This window comes from Rutilus rutilus (assembly GCF_951802725.1).
Source record: "Rutilus rutilus genome assembly, chromosome: 11".
Lineage (NCBI taxonomy): Eukaryota > Metazoa > Chordata > Actinopteri > Cypriniformes > Leuciscidae > Rutilus > Rutilus rutilus.
Window position 1 is genome coordinate 14,383,796 of NC_140216.1, and position 19,970 is coordinate 14,403,765.

Sequence of the window (19,970 nt, forward strand, 5' to 3'; positions counted from 1 at the left end):
AAAGGTATAGATTTCAAATTAAAGACCACAACTATAACAAGAAATAATAATAATAAAAATAATCAGACTCTTTAATAGATTGGTAAAGTGATTTTTATTTGAGAATCTCAGATGACAATAAATAAAGGAAAATATAGTAAAAAAACATTCTGGTTAAAAATTAAAAATAAAATCTAATAATCACCAAAACAAAGTATTAACATGAATTTTCCATGAAATGCCAAAATGAACAGACATACCATTCAAATTTGATGCGTAGTAAGTGCACAGCATGTGAACGAGGAAATCCAGATAAGGACTCACCTTCACAAGCCACATTAAGGTGTTTAATTTCCGACATTGACTACAGAAACCACTGGAATAAAAATTACCCTGTGTAAAAAGGAAACAATTTTGCTTTCCATCGTAATCAAGTTAGTAAATCTGTTAATGTGCTTAAAGGTGGACCTGAATTTTGCCCAGCAAGATTTCACAAAGTCATTCATACAGTGTATTTTGCAGCTACATCATGCAGCTTAGTTCCCATCAAACGCACTGAATCTCACAGAACCTTCAAGAACATGTCCAAGTCATATTTCAGATAATAAATTATATTTTGATTCAAGATTATGGCTTTTTAGAAGCATTTTTGCATTGTGACATTATTTTTATGACAATAAAGCAATTCCCCCTTTTAAATTTGCATTACCCATAATGCAAAAAAAATTCTCGTTACTGTAATATGAATGAAATCTATATTTAAATTGTACAATATTACTGTATTACAGTAATGAGAATCTAATACGAATCTCCACTGATAATAATGAGAATTATAAACTCAAATGTAAAACATCCCGGCACATTAAGTTAATGAGAATTGGGAGGGAAATGTGCTTCCAATTATAATGAAAATATTTTCACAATGCAACCAATGGTCTAAATGATCTTAAACAGTTCTTAATGATCTTAAACAGGCTACTTTTTTTTATATATACATTTAAAATGTGATCCAGACATGTTATTGTGAGATGTAGTTTTTGAAAAGCTATAAATAAGAGTTCAAATCAAACCCTCATTTTAATTTTAAAACTACAGCAATTTTTTTTTTAAATGCATCTAACAGAACTACAGCCATGTTAAAGTATTGGTTTACAGTACTCAATATACTAGCAGATTAATATTTCTGCCATAAACCCTTGCCTATTTACCAACCTCTGCACACACTTCGCTCTTTCTTTCTACTCTGCACATGCTCTATGCTCTCTTAAACTCATTTGACCTTCATACTTTCCTGCAAGCAAATCTCTGACATGATGACCTTACCTCTCTTCACTTCAGTCTTTTCAAAACACATATGGCAAATCCCTCCATGCCCTGTTTCTTACATTCCCATCAGTTAAAATGAGGTACAACATTCCCCCTGACATTCACTTTCACAAAGTATAATGCTGTCTAAAAAAGAAAAGAAAAAAAAAAACTACTGTCAAGTTTAACATTTCTTTCTTAATCTCTAATATCAGTAAATCCTGCAAAGTGAGTGTGTCCTGCACAGTGAGGGTTGTAGTCTAACCAAAATGATTGGGAGTGCATCATTGCAAACAATCAAATATGAACTATAAATACAGTTCCCAAACCATCTGAAAGAGGTGGGACTAATACAGCTGTAGGTGAGAGAACCATCATCTGGAAGGCCACGGTTTTCGAACATGCCCTTCTCTGTGGCTCTCTCAGTGCTCGGACTGCTGTTTCTTATGGAAGGGGGCTTTGAGGCGACTCCAGAAAGAATGGCTGCGTCGGGTTTTCCTCTCGCTTCCCCGCACCATCTCGGCCTCACGCTGGCGGATCTGACGCACCAGTGCGGCAAACACCTCGTCGATGTAATAACGGAACGCTGCGGAGGTCTCAAAAAACGGGCACTGGAACTCTCTCGCCAACTGTTTGCCCTCTTCGACAGACACCTGAAAGTGTAAGGACAAAATAAATAAATACATGTAGAACAATAGTAAATATATATGAAAAAGTTTATAAAAGTTATATATGACAAAAGTTTGGGCTCAGAGTCTCTTTTGCTCACCAAGACTGTATTTATTTGATAAAAAAAAAATTATTATTATTATTTTTTTTATAACAACATTTTGAATTAATTTCAATTAATTTTTGTGTAAACTCTGATTCGTTTTTTGTTTTTGTTTTATTCTTTGATAGCTAAAAAGAACAGCATTTCATTTAAATCAGAAACCTTTTATAACATTATTGATGTCTTAATTTCTTTAAAAAATCTTAACCTTAAACTTTTGAAAGGTAGTATACAGTGTTTATATATACTATACACAAAAGTACAAAAATAGGTTACACTTTCTTTTAAAGTGTCATTGTTATAGTGTAATTATATATTTAAGTACTGAGTAATATTAAGCAACTACATGTACTTACTTTAGGTTTAGGGTAGGATTAGGGCTTGTTTGATGGGTAGTTGCATGTAATTATGCATAAATTACTGTTATTACTATAGTAAGTACATGTAACATATGTAACAAGGACACTGTAAAATAAAGTGTTACCCAAAATTATATGAGTACTATAAAACACTTTCACAGCATTTATTAATCTGTTAATCTTAATTTTCTCAACCACTATCTAGCAACCACACAGTAACGCCCTCACAATCACTGCGGTGGCGATTCTAGCATTGGTTGTTCAGTGTGAAGAATAAGTTATTAATATGTGCTTTATAAGTACTAACAAACAGCCAATATCCTAGTAATATGCATGCTGGTAAGAAACTAGTTAGTAGTGGGACTTGGACCCTAAACTAAAGTGTTACCAAATCATGTATACAGCCAATAAGAACCTTTGTAAGAGAGGCCATCAAGAAGCCTAGAGCGACTCTTTAGAAGTTACAGTCTTCCATGACAGAGATGCTAGTACGAAAGAGTGAAGAACTCATGGTATCTTGGCCAGAGTTTGCCCAAAGGCATGTGAAGGCAAGGAAGATTCTGTGTTCTTCTCATACAGCACAATGCTAGACTGTGTTTGGCGCATATTAAACAGAGCACATCACAATGACACATCATCCCTACAGTGAAGCATGGAGGTGGCAGCATTGTGCATTAGGGATTCTTCCCTCTGGCAGGCAATGGAGACATCATAAAGACAGAAAGAGCATGGATGGAGCTGACAACAGAAAAATGACCTTCAGTGCAATGACTTTGAAAGATGACTTAAAAATTAAAAAGATTAAAGTCCTAGTCAAAATACAAGAATCCAATACTAAGCACTGGTGGAACAGTTTAAATTGCTCCTCATAAATGGTACCGTTCCAGCTGGATAAGAAAAGCTCCCACTCGTTTTTTTGTTGGCCAAAACCTGTAAATGAGTTGCATTTGAGCACTTCCGGTTCCATCGTCCTGAAGTCAATGAGTTTTTTAAATATTTTTCTTTTGTTTTTTTTGTTAAATGTCTGAAATAAGGTATGTGGTTAACACAAGCGAAAGATTTTTTAATGTTTAATTCTACAACATAAAATACATCTGTAATATCCCTTTGTGATTGTACTTGTCTTGAAAAAGACAGTTGCTATCAAATGTCCAAATGGGACTAAAGAGGTTGTCTGGGACATTAAACATCATCACGTTGAACAGCTTAAACTCATTTACTCACTAGTCCGCTTTTTACAGCCTCGTTGTGTTTATAATCACGCTCTTGTTATATTCCAATTCACACTTTCAGGGAAAATGTTTTGAAATGAAGACTGAAAGAGAGTGACTTAGAAGTCATGCAACCGTAGTGTAGTTCGTTCAGAGCCTAGGTTTAGCTTTTTACTTTAGGATTCAAAATTCATTAAAGTTGTGTTCATTTGTGAAGATTATCATGAGTAACAAAATTCTATGAATAAGAATCATAAACTTATGTTGGTCACAGAGCTTATGTTCTGCAATAATGCAAAATCCAATTGAAAAAATCCAATTGGGTTTTTGTTGAGGAACCCAGGTGAACTTACATGTTGGTCTACAAAAATATGTCATCACTGCAGTGCTCTATAACTGCTGCCAAAAATATCTATCATTTTATAGCCTATAGTATTTTGTGTTGATGTGATACATCATGGTTCCATAACGTAACACAATATTATGCAACAGAATCTGATATTTATATAAACACTATATTTCTATAGGTACAGGGGTTTCCGGTAAATTTTCTCACCTGTCTGAGATGGACCAGGTCAGACTTGTTTCCCACCAGTACGACGGGGGTTTCCACGGTGCGTCTCACACGGTAGATCAGCTGCTTAAAGTGCCGTGCCTCTTGGAAACTGCGGCGATCCGTGATGGAGTACGAGATGATGAAACCTTCTCCTGCTCGCATGTACTGATCACGCATCGCTGTGAACTCCGCCTGGTTTAAGACAAATACATGAGGCCTTGTCCATCCACCTACCCATGAATATGACAACATCAGTTGATAAATTATAGAAATATTAATCCAAAGATCAATGCATCAATCAATGCAGCTCAGTCAAGAGCATTTATGGCATGTTGTCGATTACCACAGACAGTTTCAACTCCTCCCTCAAGTTGTAAACCAACAAAAATCATGTTTATAGTTATTAATTTACAATGGAAGTCTATTGGGTAAATACATCTATATTCATTAGATTAATCTCATATTAACCCTGTAAACCTAACATAAGAAAAATCTTCTTTTTTATATATAAATGGAACCGTTTGTTGAACCTCTAGACAAAATATATAAAAGCATGTTAAAAGAAAAGTTTGGTCATATTGTTTTTCTTTGAGTATTATATTTGATACATCATACATCAACATATAGTATGATATAGTGAGAATATGGAGCTCAGAGGCTCTAACATGCAATTTGCTGCAGTTGCTGATATTTATTTGGCCAAAAAGTAAGATGAAATTCAGATAGCTTGTAATGTAAATCAATGAGATACTTTCATAAAATAAATTTAAATATCAGTTATCAATTTATATCTCCCAATAGGAGATATCATTTATGTATTTATTATTATTAGGCTTTATAGGGTAAATTTTCCTTTACAAAAATATGAATTATTAGAGCTATTTGAACAGGAACCACTGTCATAGGCATGTGAACATCTGGTTACATTTTATCGATGTAATTCCTGTGGAATTTTCTTTAAAAAGTCACTGTCTTGTATCTTTGTACATACAGTATCATGCAAAATAATAGAATTCACTGGATTTACATTGTCATGAAAGCCAGTGCTCAAAATGGGTAAAAAAGTGCCAGCACTCCCGAGGGTCAAGAAGTGCAGCCCACTTCAAGCACTGATGACAGGAGTTGAAAGATTATATATAACTTGCAATTTTACCACATTAGTATGGAATTCCAAAGCTGAGATAATAATAAATAAATACATAAGTAAATATATGAAGAAATGTAAAAAACAAAAATACATAAATATATACATAAATAAATGTCAAAAAAATAAATAAATACTATTTATACTTTTATTTCCACATTTATGTATAATTGTATTTTATATACATATTTATTTATGTATATTTGTATTTATGTCTACATTTACTTATTTCCATAGTGGATAATTTCACATGTGTCGAAATATCTGTTATCAGATCTGTTGAAGATGTGGTTTCTGTTCATGTGTGCCAAGCCATTTTAGAAATCCCAACCGGACAATGTTTTACGGCCATGTCCAGGATAAAGAGTATGTATGGTCACCCAATACACATACAGTTAGGGTGATATTAAATTACTTAAACCATGATATAAGATTTTGGCCATATTGCCCATAAGTCATTCATTTCCTATGTGACTTGCAAAGGCTCGCGTTTCGTTTGGTCACACCACAAGGTTTCACTGTGGCCTCAAAGCTTCAGCATTGCCATTCTGTTCTTGATTGCTATGTCTAAGGTAAAACACGCCCCCCTCATTACCATACGGACAAAGAAATGTAGAAATAAATAAATCTATAAATAAATGTGGAAGTAAATAAATGTAGACATAAAAACAAATATACATAAATGTGAAAATAAATAAATTTGGAAAAAAATACAATTATACATAAATAAGGAAATAAAAGAATAAATACTCATTTATTTTGGTATATATTTTCATATATATTAGGGGTGTCGCAATATACCGGTATTGACGATAATCGTGATATTCAAAGCATGAAATATCGACATCGTGTTAATTTAGAGCAATACAATATACCGGTATTGGCGATATTGGCGTTTTCTAGACGCAGCGCTCGTCCGCGCTCGCGCAGCTAGAGTGAAACACTCTGTCCACACCCGAAAAAAGTAAGCTGAGCTCGCCAGTATTAACAACAGAGTTCTTCGGCTTCAAAGAAAACAGCACCTTAGAGGTGGTCGCACACCGGACGAGAAGCGCAGCGCCACGTCTTTAAAATTCGAACACATTCTGTATGAGTGTACACACACCGGACGAGAAGCACAGCGCGGTTCTATTCGGCGTCTGTCCGCGTCGCCCAGCAACGGCTCAGGACCTTGTTCAAAATCCTGCCGCGACACAGAGCGCAGAAAAAAGTGTTCAGATCACAGACTCAGCAACTATTGTATTTAATTGTACAGTATAATCATAACATAGTACAGACATTATCTCAATTCCATAATGTCCTTATACATAATGATATTGCTGGCCATAAACTGAGAAAGTGCGTGTCCGGTGTGCAATACCTGGAGTTGTCATAGACGCGACGCGGATATTATTTTACTAGTCATCATGGAATGGGAAACGTGACATTAAAGGGTTAGTTCACCCAAAAATTAAAATTCTGTCAGTAATTACTCACCCTCATGTTGTTCCAACCGCGTAAGACCTTCGTTCATCTTCGGAACACAAATTAAGATATTTTTGATGAAATCTGAGCCATGTTTCACTCATCCATAGGCTTCCAGTGTGACCGAAACTTGCTGGCCCAGAAAAGTTATTAAAGAGATCGTTAATATAGTCCAAGTGACTCCAGTGGCTCAATCTTAAGTATATCAAGCGACGAGAATACTTTTTGTGCGCAAAAACAAACAAAAATAACGACTTTATTCCACTATTCATTTCCTTCTCTCTGGATGTCTAGTTGGTTTGCGTAGTGTTTTTGCGCAGCGCGTCTGTGTTACACGTCACCACGTAGGCTCACTATTGGTCGACGCCGGTCATGTGAGTGTTGCGTGATGACGTGCAACACAGACGCGCAGCGCAAACACACTACGAGGCCCAGAGAGAAGGAAATGAAAAGTGGAATAAAGTCGTTATTTTTGTTTGTTTTTGCGCACAAAAAGTATTCTCGTCGCATGATAAACTTAATGTAGTGCCACTGTAGTTACTTGGACTATTTTAACGATGTTTTAATAACTATTCTGGGCCGGTGAGTTTCGGTCACACTGGAAGCCTATGGAGGAGTCAAAATTCTGTCAGATTTCATCAAAAATATCTTAATTTGTGTTCCGAAGATGAACGAAAGACTTACATGGTTGGAACAACATGAGGGTGAGTAATTACTGACAGAATTTTCATTTTTGGGTGAACTAACCCTTTAACTGTTAACAGGGGGTTTCTGTGTTCATATATTTATTACAGGGTGATTATTAAAATTAAGAACCCCCGTTTTCTTTACTCATCTTATTTTTGTATTTGTATTTGCACTTGATTTTTTTATTCAAATCTGCTATCTGCATGACTTTATTGGCGCCAGTGCAACAACAGGTTTAAGAGCTTTTCAGTTCTTCAGGAAACCTTCAGACAGTGTTTTGCTTCAGTTTGAAACCAGATAAACTTCACATGCTTGTCTTCCTTCACAAAATCCCCCCCCCCCCCCCCCCCCCCCCCCATAGATTCTATAGATATCGCGATATATCGATATCGTGAATTCTTTTGGCCACAATAACCGTGGTGTGAAAAATCTAACATCGTGACAGCCCTAATATATATATATATATACTTCGTATATATTTATTTATGTATTTATTATGTCAGCTTTGGAATTCCATACATTAGCCTCATGTTGCCACATAATCTCACATCTAAAAGCCCATACACACCAAAAATGATAACTATAACAATAACTATATTAGCATCCACACCAGCAGATGATATCATTCTGTTTATTCTAAGCGAGTGCTTGTCTGTCACTTTAAATGCTCCAGCGTGTAACAGCAGGATGGATTCTGATTGGCTGTCAATGTTTTTATCGTTCATCAGCTGGATAAAATTGTTCTGTAAGTGACTCCAACGATATTGTTTCCCTGTGCCGTTATTGTTATAGCAGTGGTATGAACTCTGCTATTCTTTAATATTGAAAAAGATTTTTTGAACTACATATTTTCGTTATCTTTATAGTTATCGTCCTTGGTGTGAACAGGCCTTAAGTCTTGTGTCTATACTTTTGGCCTCATAGTGCATTCCTGTAAACAAGGATTTATTTTTTTATTTTAAGTGATTAGTATAGGTCAAAATTTTTGACTTAATTGACATTATGCCACAGATGCATTATGAAACATTCCTTGAATCCTATGTTCACAATTGAACCTTAAACTAGATTATTATACTGTAGGCAAAATTTCATTAAACACGTGATGAGATGACTAATGTATTTTATAACAGTGCTGAGTGATCCAATAAGGAAAAAGCAGCTGACTCAGAGAGAAACATTGTGCCTGTGTATGTCTTGTGAAGTGACGGCCGCAAAGACGAAAACAGAAAAAGGGAAGTGAGACATATTGTTGAAAGAGAACGACCCTCTTATAGTCTGCAAAATAGAGTTTTAAGATGACTTGACTTCACTAAACTTTGCAACAGAGGTTGTTGCACTTCACTGTCTGTCTCTTGTTTTGTTTTCCATGTGCTCATCTTTATCACAACACCCCTCCCGCCTACCTGTCCTGCTGTGTCCAAGATGTCCAGGTTTGCTGGCTCATCATCAATGCGGATCTGTGTTTTATAGGCATCCTCTAAAAACAGTAAAAACACATGCATGAACATAATGCAATGGTTGATGAGAGATCGCAACAACATTAAACAGCTCAACTGAAAAACAAAAAACCTCAAAGAGGTACATTTAGTAAAGACAGAATATGCACAACTGTTCAAAAGTTTGGGGTCAGTAATATATATATATATATATATATATATACTGTACATATATTAGGGCTGTCAACGTTAACACATGTGAAGTCAGGAGTTTATCACACTGAGCATCTACAATGGCGCAAGCACCTGTAACTTTGGTAGGAGGACATTTTTTTATTCTAAACTATTTCTATTCTTTTCTTTATTTCAATTTTTCTTCTGTGTTAAGTTTTCAACGCACATTGACGCACTGATCACACATTGTAATGTTTTTTTATTCATGGGTGCTTTGGTGTGCATAAATTTATGAATTAGCTATTTGGACTGGATATATCTGGATATCATTTGCTTTTTTGGTGTCCTGTTGGAGTCTCCAGGTGTCCTTTTTTGGAAAGACACCTAAAAAAACTTGCAGAAAACACAGTTTTGTGAGAATCACCCTTCAATCTAATGGTTTACTTTGATGGATATATACATTTTGATGGATATAGCAAATGATGACAAAATGAACATGTTAAAAAGATGAATAGTGTATGCTTAATTCCACCATAAGTGTGCGATTTATGCAGCCTTGGTGAGCATTAGATACTTCTTTCTAAAATGTAAACAAATCTTACCGACCCCAAACTTTTGAACGGTGTATGAGACAGAGACAGCAAAATAGATTCAACATAGCAAAAAAAAAAAAAAGCCTTATAAAATACCCAATTTACATTGTAAAAATAAATTTGACATCACCTCAAACATAACATTTATCATTTCTGTGACCAAAAATGACTGGTTGCTCAGGTTGCTCATTCAACTTGGATTGCAGAAAGTATTACAACCGAGTCTTAGTGAGGCTAAGACTCACTGGGCCACTTTTTGACAGTCATCCTGAATTCACCGTAATTCTTTCTGAAAATATTTTGCTCATCTATACCAGTGAGGTCACAAAAATGTAACACAATATCAATATGAAATGTAATATAATAATTAACTTTTAAGTTAAGACGACATGTTAGATATTTCCTCACCGATAGTAGGGTCATGATCCTCTGGAAATCTGTGACTTATGAACTGCATGATGATGGCTATGAGACAAAGAGAAAGAGAAAAGCAGAGTTCTTACACAATTGTGGTATCATGAAATACAACAAGAGGAGTGTAAACATCTCCTCCTCCTCCCTCATGCGGAGCAAACACACCCTGCTGTCGGCATGTATTTGCTCGTTATGCGCTCTCTGCTCTGTTCCCATGGAGACAGCGATATAAAGAGAGAATATCAGTCACCCTAAAGAACCTTCAGCAGTGCACTCTCAAACAAGGAGAGCAAAGCTCATGCATCCTCACTAGGTGACCTCCTGCTCATCTCCTAGGCAACAGACTCCTGGAGGCGAAGGAAGTTGCTAAGCACCTGCGCCTTCATAACGACCAGACTGAAGCACTGAGCCAACACCCACACTTTTATTGTCTGCCTGCCAGGGACTGTATGTCTACAACTGTAAACCAGCCCACTGTCTGACCACAATAATGGGCTGCAGTGAAAGAGAACGGAGGAAAATATCCCAATCAAAGAGCATGAAGAAATTAGACACAAGGATCAATCGCATAAAAACATTTCATGTTAAATTCAAAGGAAGAAATTGTATGAAAATGTTTCATTTTTTTCATAATTTCCATTATTTTAAATTATGATCATATCAACTTGCCAATGCTGTAATATAGCATAGACAATCAGGGCTAGACATTAACTTTTTGTTTCTCACCAGCCACTGTGGCTAGTGATTTTCCCAAAGTTACTAGCCACTCAGCATTTTCACTGGCCACAATTTTGACATCGGTACCATGGGGAAAAAACTGCCATATAGATATTTTGAATATTCTCGCATTATTTGGCAGCAGGTATATTAGGCTGCTGTCACTTTAAGACCTGACGCACGGACCCATTATGATGTATCTCTCTCAACTGTTTACGTTCTTTTAAAACACAACTGACTGAGTTTACGTGAATACTCGCCAAGACCGGCATTTTGACATTATTTTGTGTGTAATTGACTGTTTAAGTGCAATAAGCTGCGAAAAATAACTCAATTTAGTACTGAGAGGTTGCTTTATGTGCGTGCACGAAATTCAAGCCCTGTAACACCAACAATTTTGACCCGGAGCAAATGAAACGCGTGAGTGAGGGGAGGCGGGTTTATGTGCCATCTCGCTGTCGGAGAGATGAGAAAACGCAGCTGGTATCGTGTATCTATTCTGTGGAAAATGAGTGTTGGAACTTGCATTTCAGATATTTCAGTATCGATATGTATCGAAAAAACTATATTTTTGACAACAGTACATGCACTTGGTTTATTTCAGATGCCTTTTTAAAAGACTACAATTGAAAAATATATATATTATATATAATTCAACCCACCAAAGTGGAAAGTAGGAGTGACTGCGTTACACGCCATTGCTGAAATCCACCAGAGGTTGGCGGGTGTTAATGTCAAGCCCTGTAGACAATTATAAGCAAGCCACTTGATTTCCCCAAAAAGTGTGAAAATTGTGATTTTGCAGCACTTTCAACATTGCTTTTTGTTTGAGCATTTCAATCAGTCTGACCAAAGAGGTCCATAATATCTGAAGAGAGTTATGGATTAGCATTCTCAGTGGTCAGTTGCTCAGCTTCAAATCTGACATCTTTGCATACAGTCCCAAACCCTATTATGAACTGTGATGTCACAGACAGTAGTTCAGAGAAGCCCAAACTATTTTTTAAGAAGAGCCAAATGGTGTCAGGGTCCTGCCCTAACAGTCTTGTCTGTTTTGTCACTGTTTAATGTTTCCTTGTTTGTCTTGTGCCTGAGAACATGGCTTTGTCTTTGTTTGTTTGTGTGTGTGTGTGTGTGTGTGTGTGTGTGTGTGTGTGTGTGTGTGTGTGTGTGTGTGTGTGTGTGTGTGTGTGTGTGTGTGTGTGTGTGTGTGTGTGTGTGTGTGTGTGTGTGTGTGTGTGTGTGTGTCTTCCCGCCTCCTTGTTTCCAGTTACCACACCCCCTTGTTTAGTCCTTGTCTAGTCCTCATTTGCTTGATTGTGTGTACCTGTTCCTCATGTGCTCTGCTCCCTTTATATTGTGTTTCTTTCCTTCATATCTTTGCTGGTTCGTTTTGTGTCCTATGGTGTGTTCCTGTTCGCTTGCATGTGTCTGCAGTTTATCTATGCTCTTGTTCTAGTTGTGTATTCGATTGTTTCTAGTTCTAGTGTATCCTTGTTGCTATTTTGTAGCGATGGCGAAGTGAAGCTTTCTGAACCAGCGAAGCATTCAACACAATTGTATCGCCAAAGGTTCGTTGCTCAAAGTTTTTCAAATCAGAGCTCGACAAGGACCTCAGCTGGTGAAAGTGAGGGAAAACGCTGTGTCGCAAAATGTTTAAAAACCGACCAACGCATTAATCTTAGAAGCAAAAATTAATTAATTAATGGATGGATGAATAAATTAATGAATCAATATATTAAATACATGACAACAATCTGTTCCATTGCATATACTAGGTAACTCAAAACAATAAAGAACACATTTTGCATTGTGGATGTGGACATTTTTCCTGTTTGTAAACAAATAAAACTCATGAATAGAGGAAGTAATTAAATGCAGGTGCATACACACAAAGACACACACACACACACTTTCACACGATTATCGTAAATCTGTAACCTACTACAGACCAACAATATATTGTAGCCCAGATGGGCAAGGCTTATAGCAGCTTTGTGCTTAATGATCATTGTGTTCTTTAGAATTACTGGTGCTTGGGGAGAGGGTAGTGCTTAAATAGTTTTGAACTGGGACCAGTGTGGTCCTTTGAAACAGTGGGAGAATGTATGTAAATGACAGTGACACTGCTTTAAGAATTGCAGTCACAGTGGAATGGGAATATTTTATACTGCAACAATAAACTCTTGCATTACAACTAACAGTTCAATGCAACGCAATACACCTTAACAAACCACGAGGGCACGCCCTGTGTCGCGCATTTCTGAATCCGATTTTGAAGCAGTCACATGGGTGTGTGAGAAACGAAGCTTCGGACGTCATTGGTCACGTGATTTTGATCAAGCATCGATACAATGTTTGAATGAAAATCGTTTCATTATTTTGACACACGCCTCTGAGCTTCAGTTTCACGGCTAACATCACTACTATTTTGTTTTTTCTTTTGATTTCATTTTTTTACTTAAGATTTTCACCTCCAGTATCTAGTTTCCTGCAAATTTGTTCTTTTTATTCTTTGTTTGCGAGTTCCAGTTATTTATTTCTAGTTTTCTTTTTATTTTATTTAGTTTATCTAGCCGTAGTTATTTAAATCAGGTTTTAGTTTGCCTCTTGTTTCATTTATCTTCTCTCTTGTCTTGCTTTATCTTGTTGTGTCTTGTCTTGTTCATTGTGAGTCTTGTTTTTCTCTGCCCTGCATCCTGAGATTTCCTGGCCACTGACCCTCACTCTCTGGCAGCTAGACTGGGGTAGTAGTCTGATTCTCAAGTGTCAAGCCTCTGGTTCTGTGAGCCTCTGCCTGGCAGTAAGACTGGTGCTACTTTGAAGAGATCATTAAGCCTCTGGTTCCTTGTGTTCTTGCCTTGTCTTCCTCAACATCATCCCACCTGGTGCTGCCTCTTCCTCTGCAGTCCTCAAGCCTGTTGTCACCCAGCCAGGACTGGTCTCAGTGGTCATCCTCCCTGCCTGTCATCGTGTCGTCTGCCTGCCCTATTGTTTGAACTGTCACGCCTCACTCTCCTTGTAGTGCCCTGTTTACAATCTTGTCAATAAAACATCACTGCTCATTCTGCGTCTGGGTCCTCTCTCTTTCTCTCTCTTGCAGAACCGTGACAAATGGGGGTTATGCTCAACAAACTTCCATAGTCTCTAAGACAGGTTGCATCGCTTCCGGTTCAGGTCTTTTTGTATGTGCAAAAAATAATTAAAACAAAAAGATCAATTAGAAATGAAGATAAGCTTCACCCCAACCCCCCACCCTACCGTTTGGTGATATATATATATATATCTTGGCAGGCTAAATCAAAGTCATCGCCCACTGAAGTAGACAATGAAAAATGTTATGCTTTTGAGAGCCTCCACAAAATTGACACACAAAAAAAAAAATCTATAACATAATGGATATTTCATAGTGCTTTAAAAAGTTTTTTCAAAATTGTACTTTTAAAGCTCCAAAAGGTAGGGAGACCAAACCGACACCAAAGAACTAGCGCTTGAAAGCCAAGAAAAATCTGTGCTTGAACACACCGAAAGGACTACAGGCGACTGTCAGCTAGAATGCGCGTTCTATGCCTGCGTGTGAAGAAGGTAACTCTATTTAAGCAGATATATTCGTCATTCAAAAAGGGAAAGCAAATCTAAGACTGCAGCAGGTATACAAACCATAAACAAAGCAGCGCTTACCGTTTTGAATATCAATCATGCTGATCACTGCTATTGTTATTTTGAAAATATTCGTGCAGTGGAATGCTCAGGTAAGATGAGGTCAAATTAGAACAGCCTTCTGTCTGTGCCGTCATGACTTCTGTGCTCGCTTTCATAATTTTTGCTCTTATTCTCGTGCACTGACTCGTTCACTAAACTGAACAGCCAATCAGAGTTCTCTCTCTCACCGACGGCCTGACGCCGATTCTACATGTTGAATCGGCCCAAAGAAAACCGACGGCATCCGAATAGAGCCAATGGTGCGCAACACACTGAAAAAACTATGTTGTCGATCAACGCTCAAAAACGGCCCGACGTTGCCTGACGCCCGATCGTCGGCTTGGTGTGTCCCTGGCTTCAATATGTTCCTAAACACACAGTAGCATTTACATATCCTTTATGAAAACACATAATTTCTTACAGAGGAAAGTTTTTTAATATGAAGGGAGATAGAGGGAATAAAGTGGGGGAGAGATTTTTTTTTCTGCCACTACAGTCAAAATGTCATTCCTTGCCACAGTCACCTCTGACTTGATCCCTGGTGGATTTAAGCATTATCAAGTGACTTTCTACTAGTAGCTCCCTATTTAAGCTACTTAGAGGTGGGCTATTTGACCAAAATCTTTAACACAATATGTGTAATTTTCAAGCTCAGTAAGGAAAGAAATCACAATGTAGAAATTATTTCTAAAATATATTTCTATACTGAGACATCACTTAAAAGCATTTAAGGGATAGTTCACCCAAAAATGAAAATTCTGTCATCATTTACTTTTCCTCAAGTTGTTCCAAACCTGTATGAGTTTCTTTCTTCTGCTGAACACACAAAAAATATATATTTTGAAGGATGTTGGTAATCAAACATACTTATGGAAGTCAATGTTTACTGTCAACTGTCTGGTTACCAACATTCTTTTAAATAGCCTATCTTATTTTGTGTTCAACAGAAGAAACTCATTCAGGTTTGGAACAGCTTGAGGGTGAGTAAGTGATGACAAAAAAATTATTTTACTATCACTTTAATGCATTACATATACATAGACATGTATAGCTGCTTCATAGCTGCTTCAAAACAATGTATTGTGTGTGTTGTGAAAAGCACTTTACAAATAAATTTGACTTGATTTTGGAAAGAAAGAAAGAAAGAAAGAAAGAAAGAAAGAAAGAAAAAAAGAAAGAAAGAAAGAAAGAAAGAAAGAAAGAAAGAAAGAAAGAAAGAAAGAAAGAAAGAAAGAAAGAAACATCAACAACAGAGAGACAAACAGAGAGAGAGAAGAAGAGAGGGGGGGAGAGAACTACGTTACTTACCACTTTTGCCCACACCACCCTCTCCTAACATCACCAACTTGTACTCGCGGGAGTGACCCCCTGTGCTCCGTGAGGACTCCATCCAAATCACTGAAACACACATCACACAAAACAAAATATTGTTTAAAATAATTTGAAAAACTTTACGTTTAAAGGTTCAAGTTTAAAGTATGCTTTAGAGACGAACAGACAGACAGACAGACAGACAGACAGAGATAGGTAGGTAGGTAGGTTGGTTGGTTGGTTGGTTGGTTGGTAGGTAGGTAGGTAGGTAGGTAGGTAGATTGATAGATTGATTGATTGATTGATTGATAGATAGATAGATAGATAGATAGATAGATAGATAGATAGATAGATAGATAGATAGATAGATAGATAGATAGATAGATAGATAGATAGATGCTCCTTGGTGATTTGTCAAGTCATCCTAACAGACAATAGAACACTCAGTAACTAATTCCACAGCTGCACTGCTGTAGCGGAACATCAAAAAAACACCCAGAAAAAAAGCACTTGCCGAGGCTGCATTTGACACCCAAGCTTCTGTTTGATGGAGAAGAGGAAGTGAGTCATTCTGTCGAGCTATTCATGTGACAAAGCGAAGCATCCACAGGGTGGGTGTTACATTAACCACAGTCAATAATAGATTATCTGCCAGTGTACCCCTGCCTGATGCATTTTTCCATTGTCATTGACTGCGATGCTGCATTAGTTACTTTAGAGCAGGCAGCCCTTCTATGTGATTTCCAACAGTGGAAATAACACTAGACCTGAGTAGCATATTTTACGTTTTGAGCAACTCTATTTACTTCTGTGTGTTTCATGCAGCTCCCCTTACTCTCATTTTGTATATCCATATAATGTTTGTTTGATCATATTTTGTGTGTTTGAGTTTTCGCGTTGCTGTCGTAATTGATTGTCATTGTTTATGGGAAAGCAATCGAAAACTGTATTCATGAAAGAACAAGTTTTGAGCTCAGTTAAATGGCTCAGCAATTTATTATCGAATCAATACCAAAAAGGGTTTAAATTATTTAAGTTGACACAATCATTATTCTACAGCCCCTATTACTGTCACTTTAAATCAGTCATGAGAATCATAAATTCAACCAATTGTTTCCAAATTTTGGCTGGTATTGGACATTCTGTTGCCCCTTATTTACCATGGTAACTATAGTGGGGTACCAACCATATACGTTATATATCATTTATATAATTTACACTTTATAATATCTAATGTTTATTGTTAGAAAATTGCAAAAACACAAAAATATGAGTTTTAAACTATTCAGATATGATGCAAATGTTGGTAACAATGTTGAAAAAAATAAACATCACAGAAAATTTACAGAAAATAAAGCAGCTAAACTTAGTTCGGCCTCGAGCTTCAAAATCAACTTATATAATTTGCTGACAGTTTTATTGTAGCTACTAGATTACTGTAACTGTGTAACTGAAACTATGGTTACTATAGTACGTTTGAAAGGGAACTTTAAAGGCCTTTTGTCATTGAGTGGCACAAATGAAGCTCGAATCCACCGCGTTAAATATGTCCAAGTTAAAAGGAAACCTTGCACAACCACGAAAAAAGAGTATTTTAAACTACCAAAAGATGAATAGCTCGTAATTATTTCATGACCGACTTTGAAATGAACAGCACGACAGAACTGGATTAACTACAATGCAATAGTTTGTGATATTAATAGACAGAACGCCTCGACGACATTCCTTGAGTTAACCTTTGACAATGCATCATATATATGTATATAAATAACTTTATTATATATAATTGCAACGTTTATTTGATAAACTTTTAGTTCGCCGCGAAACTTTTAACACTCTTTTGAAGTTGTTGAAGAACAGCCCACAATTCATCGATGTGAGTAAGCTTATATACTGCAGCGACAGTTTATTAAAACAAACACGTGAGTCGTTCAAATAAAATAAACTAACGAAACATAGTAGCCGCCGCCGTTACAGTCATTTCGCTTTTAAAAAGTGTGAATCTGTACATGACAAAAACAATGTTTAGAAGCCGAGTGAGTTACTTGGTGGCTTACCTGTGTCACAGGATCTCTGTCTCCATTGGGACCTTTGTATCGATGCAAATTATGTTTAAATATTTGATGTTAGAAAATTCCTGCCATACAATTCTCACTGTAAACATACAAAGCCATGGACGACTGGAGCAGCGTGCAGATGCTGGGTCCTAAAGCCCGCAATATTACATACAGGCCACTGACAATGACAAAGTAGAACCCCTAACTAATAAGTAAAAAAAAAAAAAAAGAAGAATAAAATAGATATTCCAAGGCACTCGATTAGTGTTGAAAAAAAGTTGTAAAATAAATATATGGTATATAATCTTCATATTAAGAAGCTTTATGAATCATTTTTATCTTGTGTAAATTGTTTTTGATGACAGAGGCTAAAATACTGTGTTGGTACCATGGTACAGTCATATGGCACATGATCAAAAGATCTATAGTACTAAATGATTACAGTATTCAAGGACTTGTTGCACTTTATTTTACAGTATGTGCACTTTCAATGTACTTACAGTGTACTTACACACAAAAGTAATGAGTAAGGTAACTACATAGGTTTAGGGGTAGGTTTAGTACCTAGTTTAGTACCTAGTTATTACCCAGTTAGTGTCATTACTACAATAAGTACCAAGTATGTTCATGCGAAACAGGACTATAAAATAAAGTGCTGCCCAAGTACCTATACTTACAGAGTTAGTTCACCCAAAAATAAAAATTCTGTCATTTCTCACCCTCATGTCATTCCAAATCCGTAAGTCTTTCGTTCATCTTCGGAACACAAATTAAGGTCTTTTTGATTAAATCTGAGAGATGTCTGCTCCCCCATTGACAGCTACGAAACTAACTGCTTCAAAAAGTTCATAAAAAGATCGTAAAACTAATCCATTTGAATTGAGCAGTTTAGTCCAAATTTTCTGAAGAGACATTATAACTTTAAGATGAACAGATTGAATTTAGGCTTTTATTCACATAAACATTCATCAAATTTCACATCAGTTGTGGTAAGCGAAAGTTCAAGCATGTTCGCTTGACGTGCGAGAACCAATTAGGTTCATTCTCGTGTGTTACGCAACACACGCGCTAGCCTCTGTTTATGTTTTTGTTCTAGCAAAATAAATAAAAGCCTAAATTCAATCTGTTCATCATATAAAGCGATCATTTCTCTTCAGAAAATGTTCTCAATTCAAATGGATTAGTTTTACAAGCTCTTTATGAACTTTTTGATGCATCAAAGTGGTAGTTAGCTGTCATAGCTTAGCATAGCTGTCAACAGAAAGCTCTCAGATTTCTTCAAAAAAAAACATTCATTTGTCTTCTGAAGATGAACAAAAGTCTTATGGGTTTTGGAATGACATGAGGGTGAGTAATTAATGACAGAATGTTCTTTTTTGGGTGAACTATCCCTTTAAGTGGTGCTCAAAGGTATTTCATAATGTATATGGATGTCCCAAAACATGGTTAGTGAACAGTTTTCTTGTAATGTAACTACAGAGGCCATGTGTGTAAACACAGCCACTATGTTTAAGATGGCATGAAACGGAAGCTGCCATAGTTTTTGTGATGTATATGCGAGTACAACAGCTTCTCAAACAAGAAAAAAAAAGGTCTGTCGGGAATTGACTGGATGGTTGTGGTTTGCTTTTGCTGTGATCTCATGCGAGTGACAGGTTGCCCCGCCCTCACACTAGTAAACATCAGAGAAGAGATGATGCTGCTAGATGGAGGGCAAGTTATTTTGAAGAATATGAGGGTACATTGATTAAAATATGCACGACTAAATTGTTTATAATAAATACTGCAATATTCCATTTAAAAAAAAAGGACAATTTTGATTTCATGATGACTTTAAGTCTGTATCATAAGAACTAGTCTGACCAACTAGCAGTTAACCAAAGGGTAATCAGTCTTACTTTCCGGATTCAAATGAGACTAATCTATGTTTTTATGTTACAGACTAAAAAAGGCTACGACACAGGTGACTAACTTGTAAGACTAGTCAAAGCAGTTTATGCAACCAGCAACAGCTTTGTTTGTCAGGTGTAGCTGTTAGTTCGATGGATTACAAATCAGGTTACAACTTGAAATGATTTTGACAATGTAT

The 19,970-nt window shown here is 36.6% G+C and overlaps 1 protein-coding gene across 1 annotated transcript; it reads right to left on the reverse strand.

The window, feature by feature from the left end:
* Positions 1–77: 77 nt before the first annotated feature.
* rit1 (Ras-like without CAAX 1) lies at positions 78–18,039 on the reverse strand. Its single transcript, XM_084422907.1, has 6 exons — positions 17,882–18,039; positions 15,822–15,911; positions 10,089–10,145; positions 8,881–8,954; positions 4,183–4,374; positions 78–1,937 (listed from the first exon to the last, which is right to left on the reverse strand). The coding sequence occupies exons 2-6, from the start codon at positions 15,901–15,903 to the stop codon at positions 1,707–1,709; spliced, it is 636 nt and encodes a 211-aa protein (XP_084279033.1). The 5' UTR covers positions 15,904–15,911; positions 17,882–18,039; the 3' UTR covers positions 78–1,706.
* Positions 18,040–19,970: the final 1,931 nt, after the last annotated feature.

Excerpts from the sequence above, each read along its gene's own strand:
- rit1 (XM_084422907.1), bottom strand. The coding sequence starts at position 15,903 with ATGGAGTCCTCACGGAGCACAGGGGGTCACTCCCGCGAGTACAAGTTG. Across the intron at positions 10,146-15,821 it reads GGGTGGTGTGGGCAAAAGTG|CCATCATCATGCAGTTCATA; the intron begins GTAAGTAACGTA and ends TTTGTCTCATAG. Across the intron at positions 8,955-10,088 it reads GGATCATGACCCTACTATCG|AGGATGCCTATAAAACACAG; the intron begins GTGAGGAAATAT and ends TACTGTTTTTAG.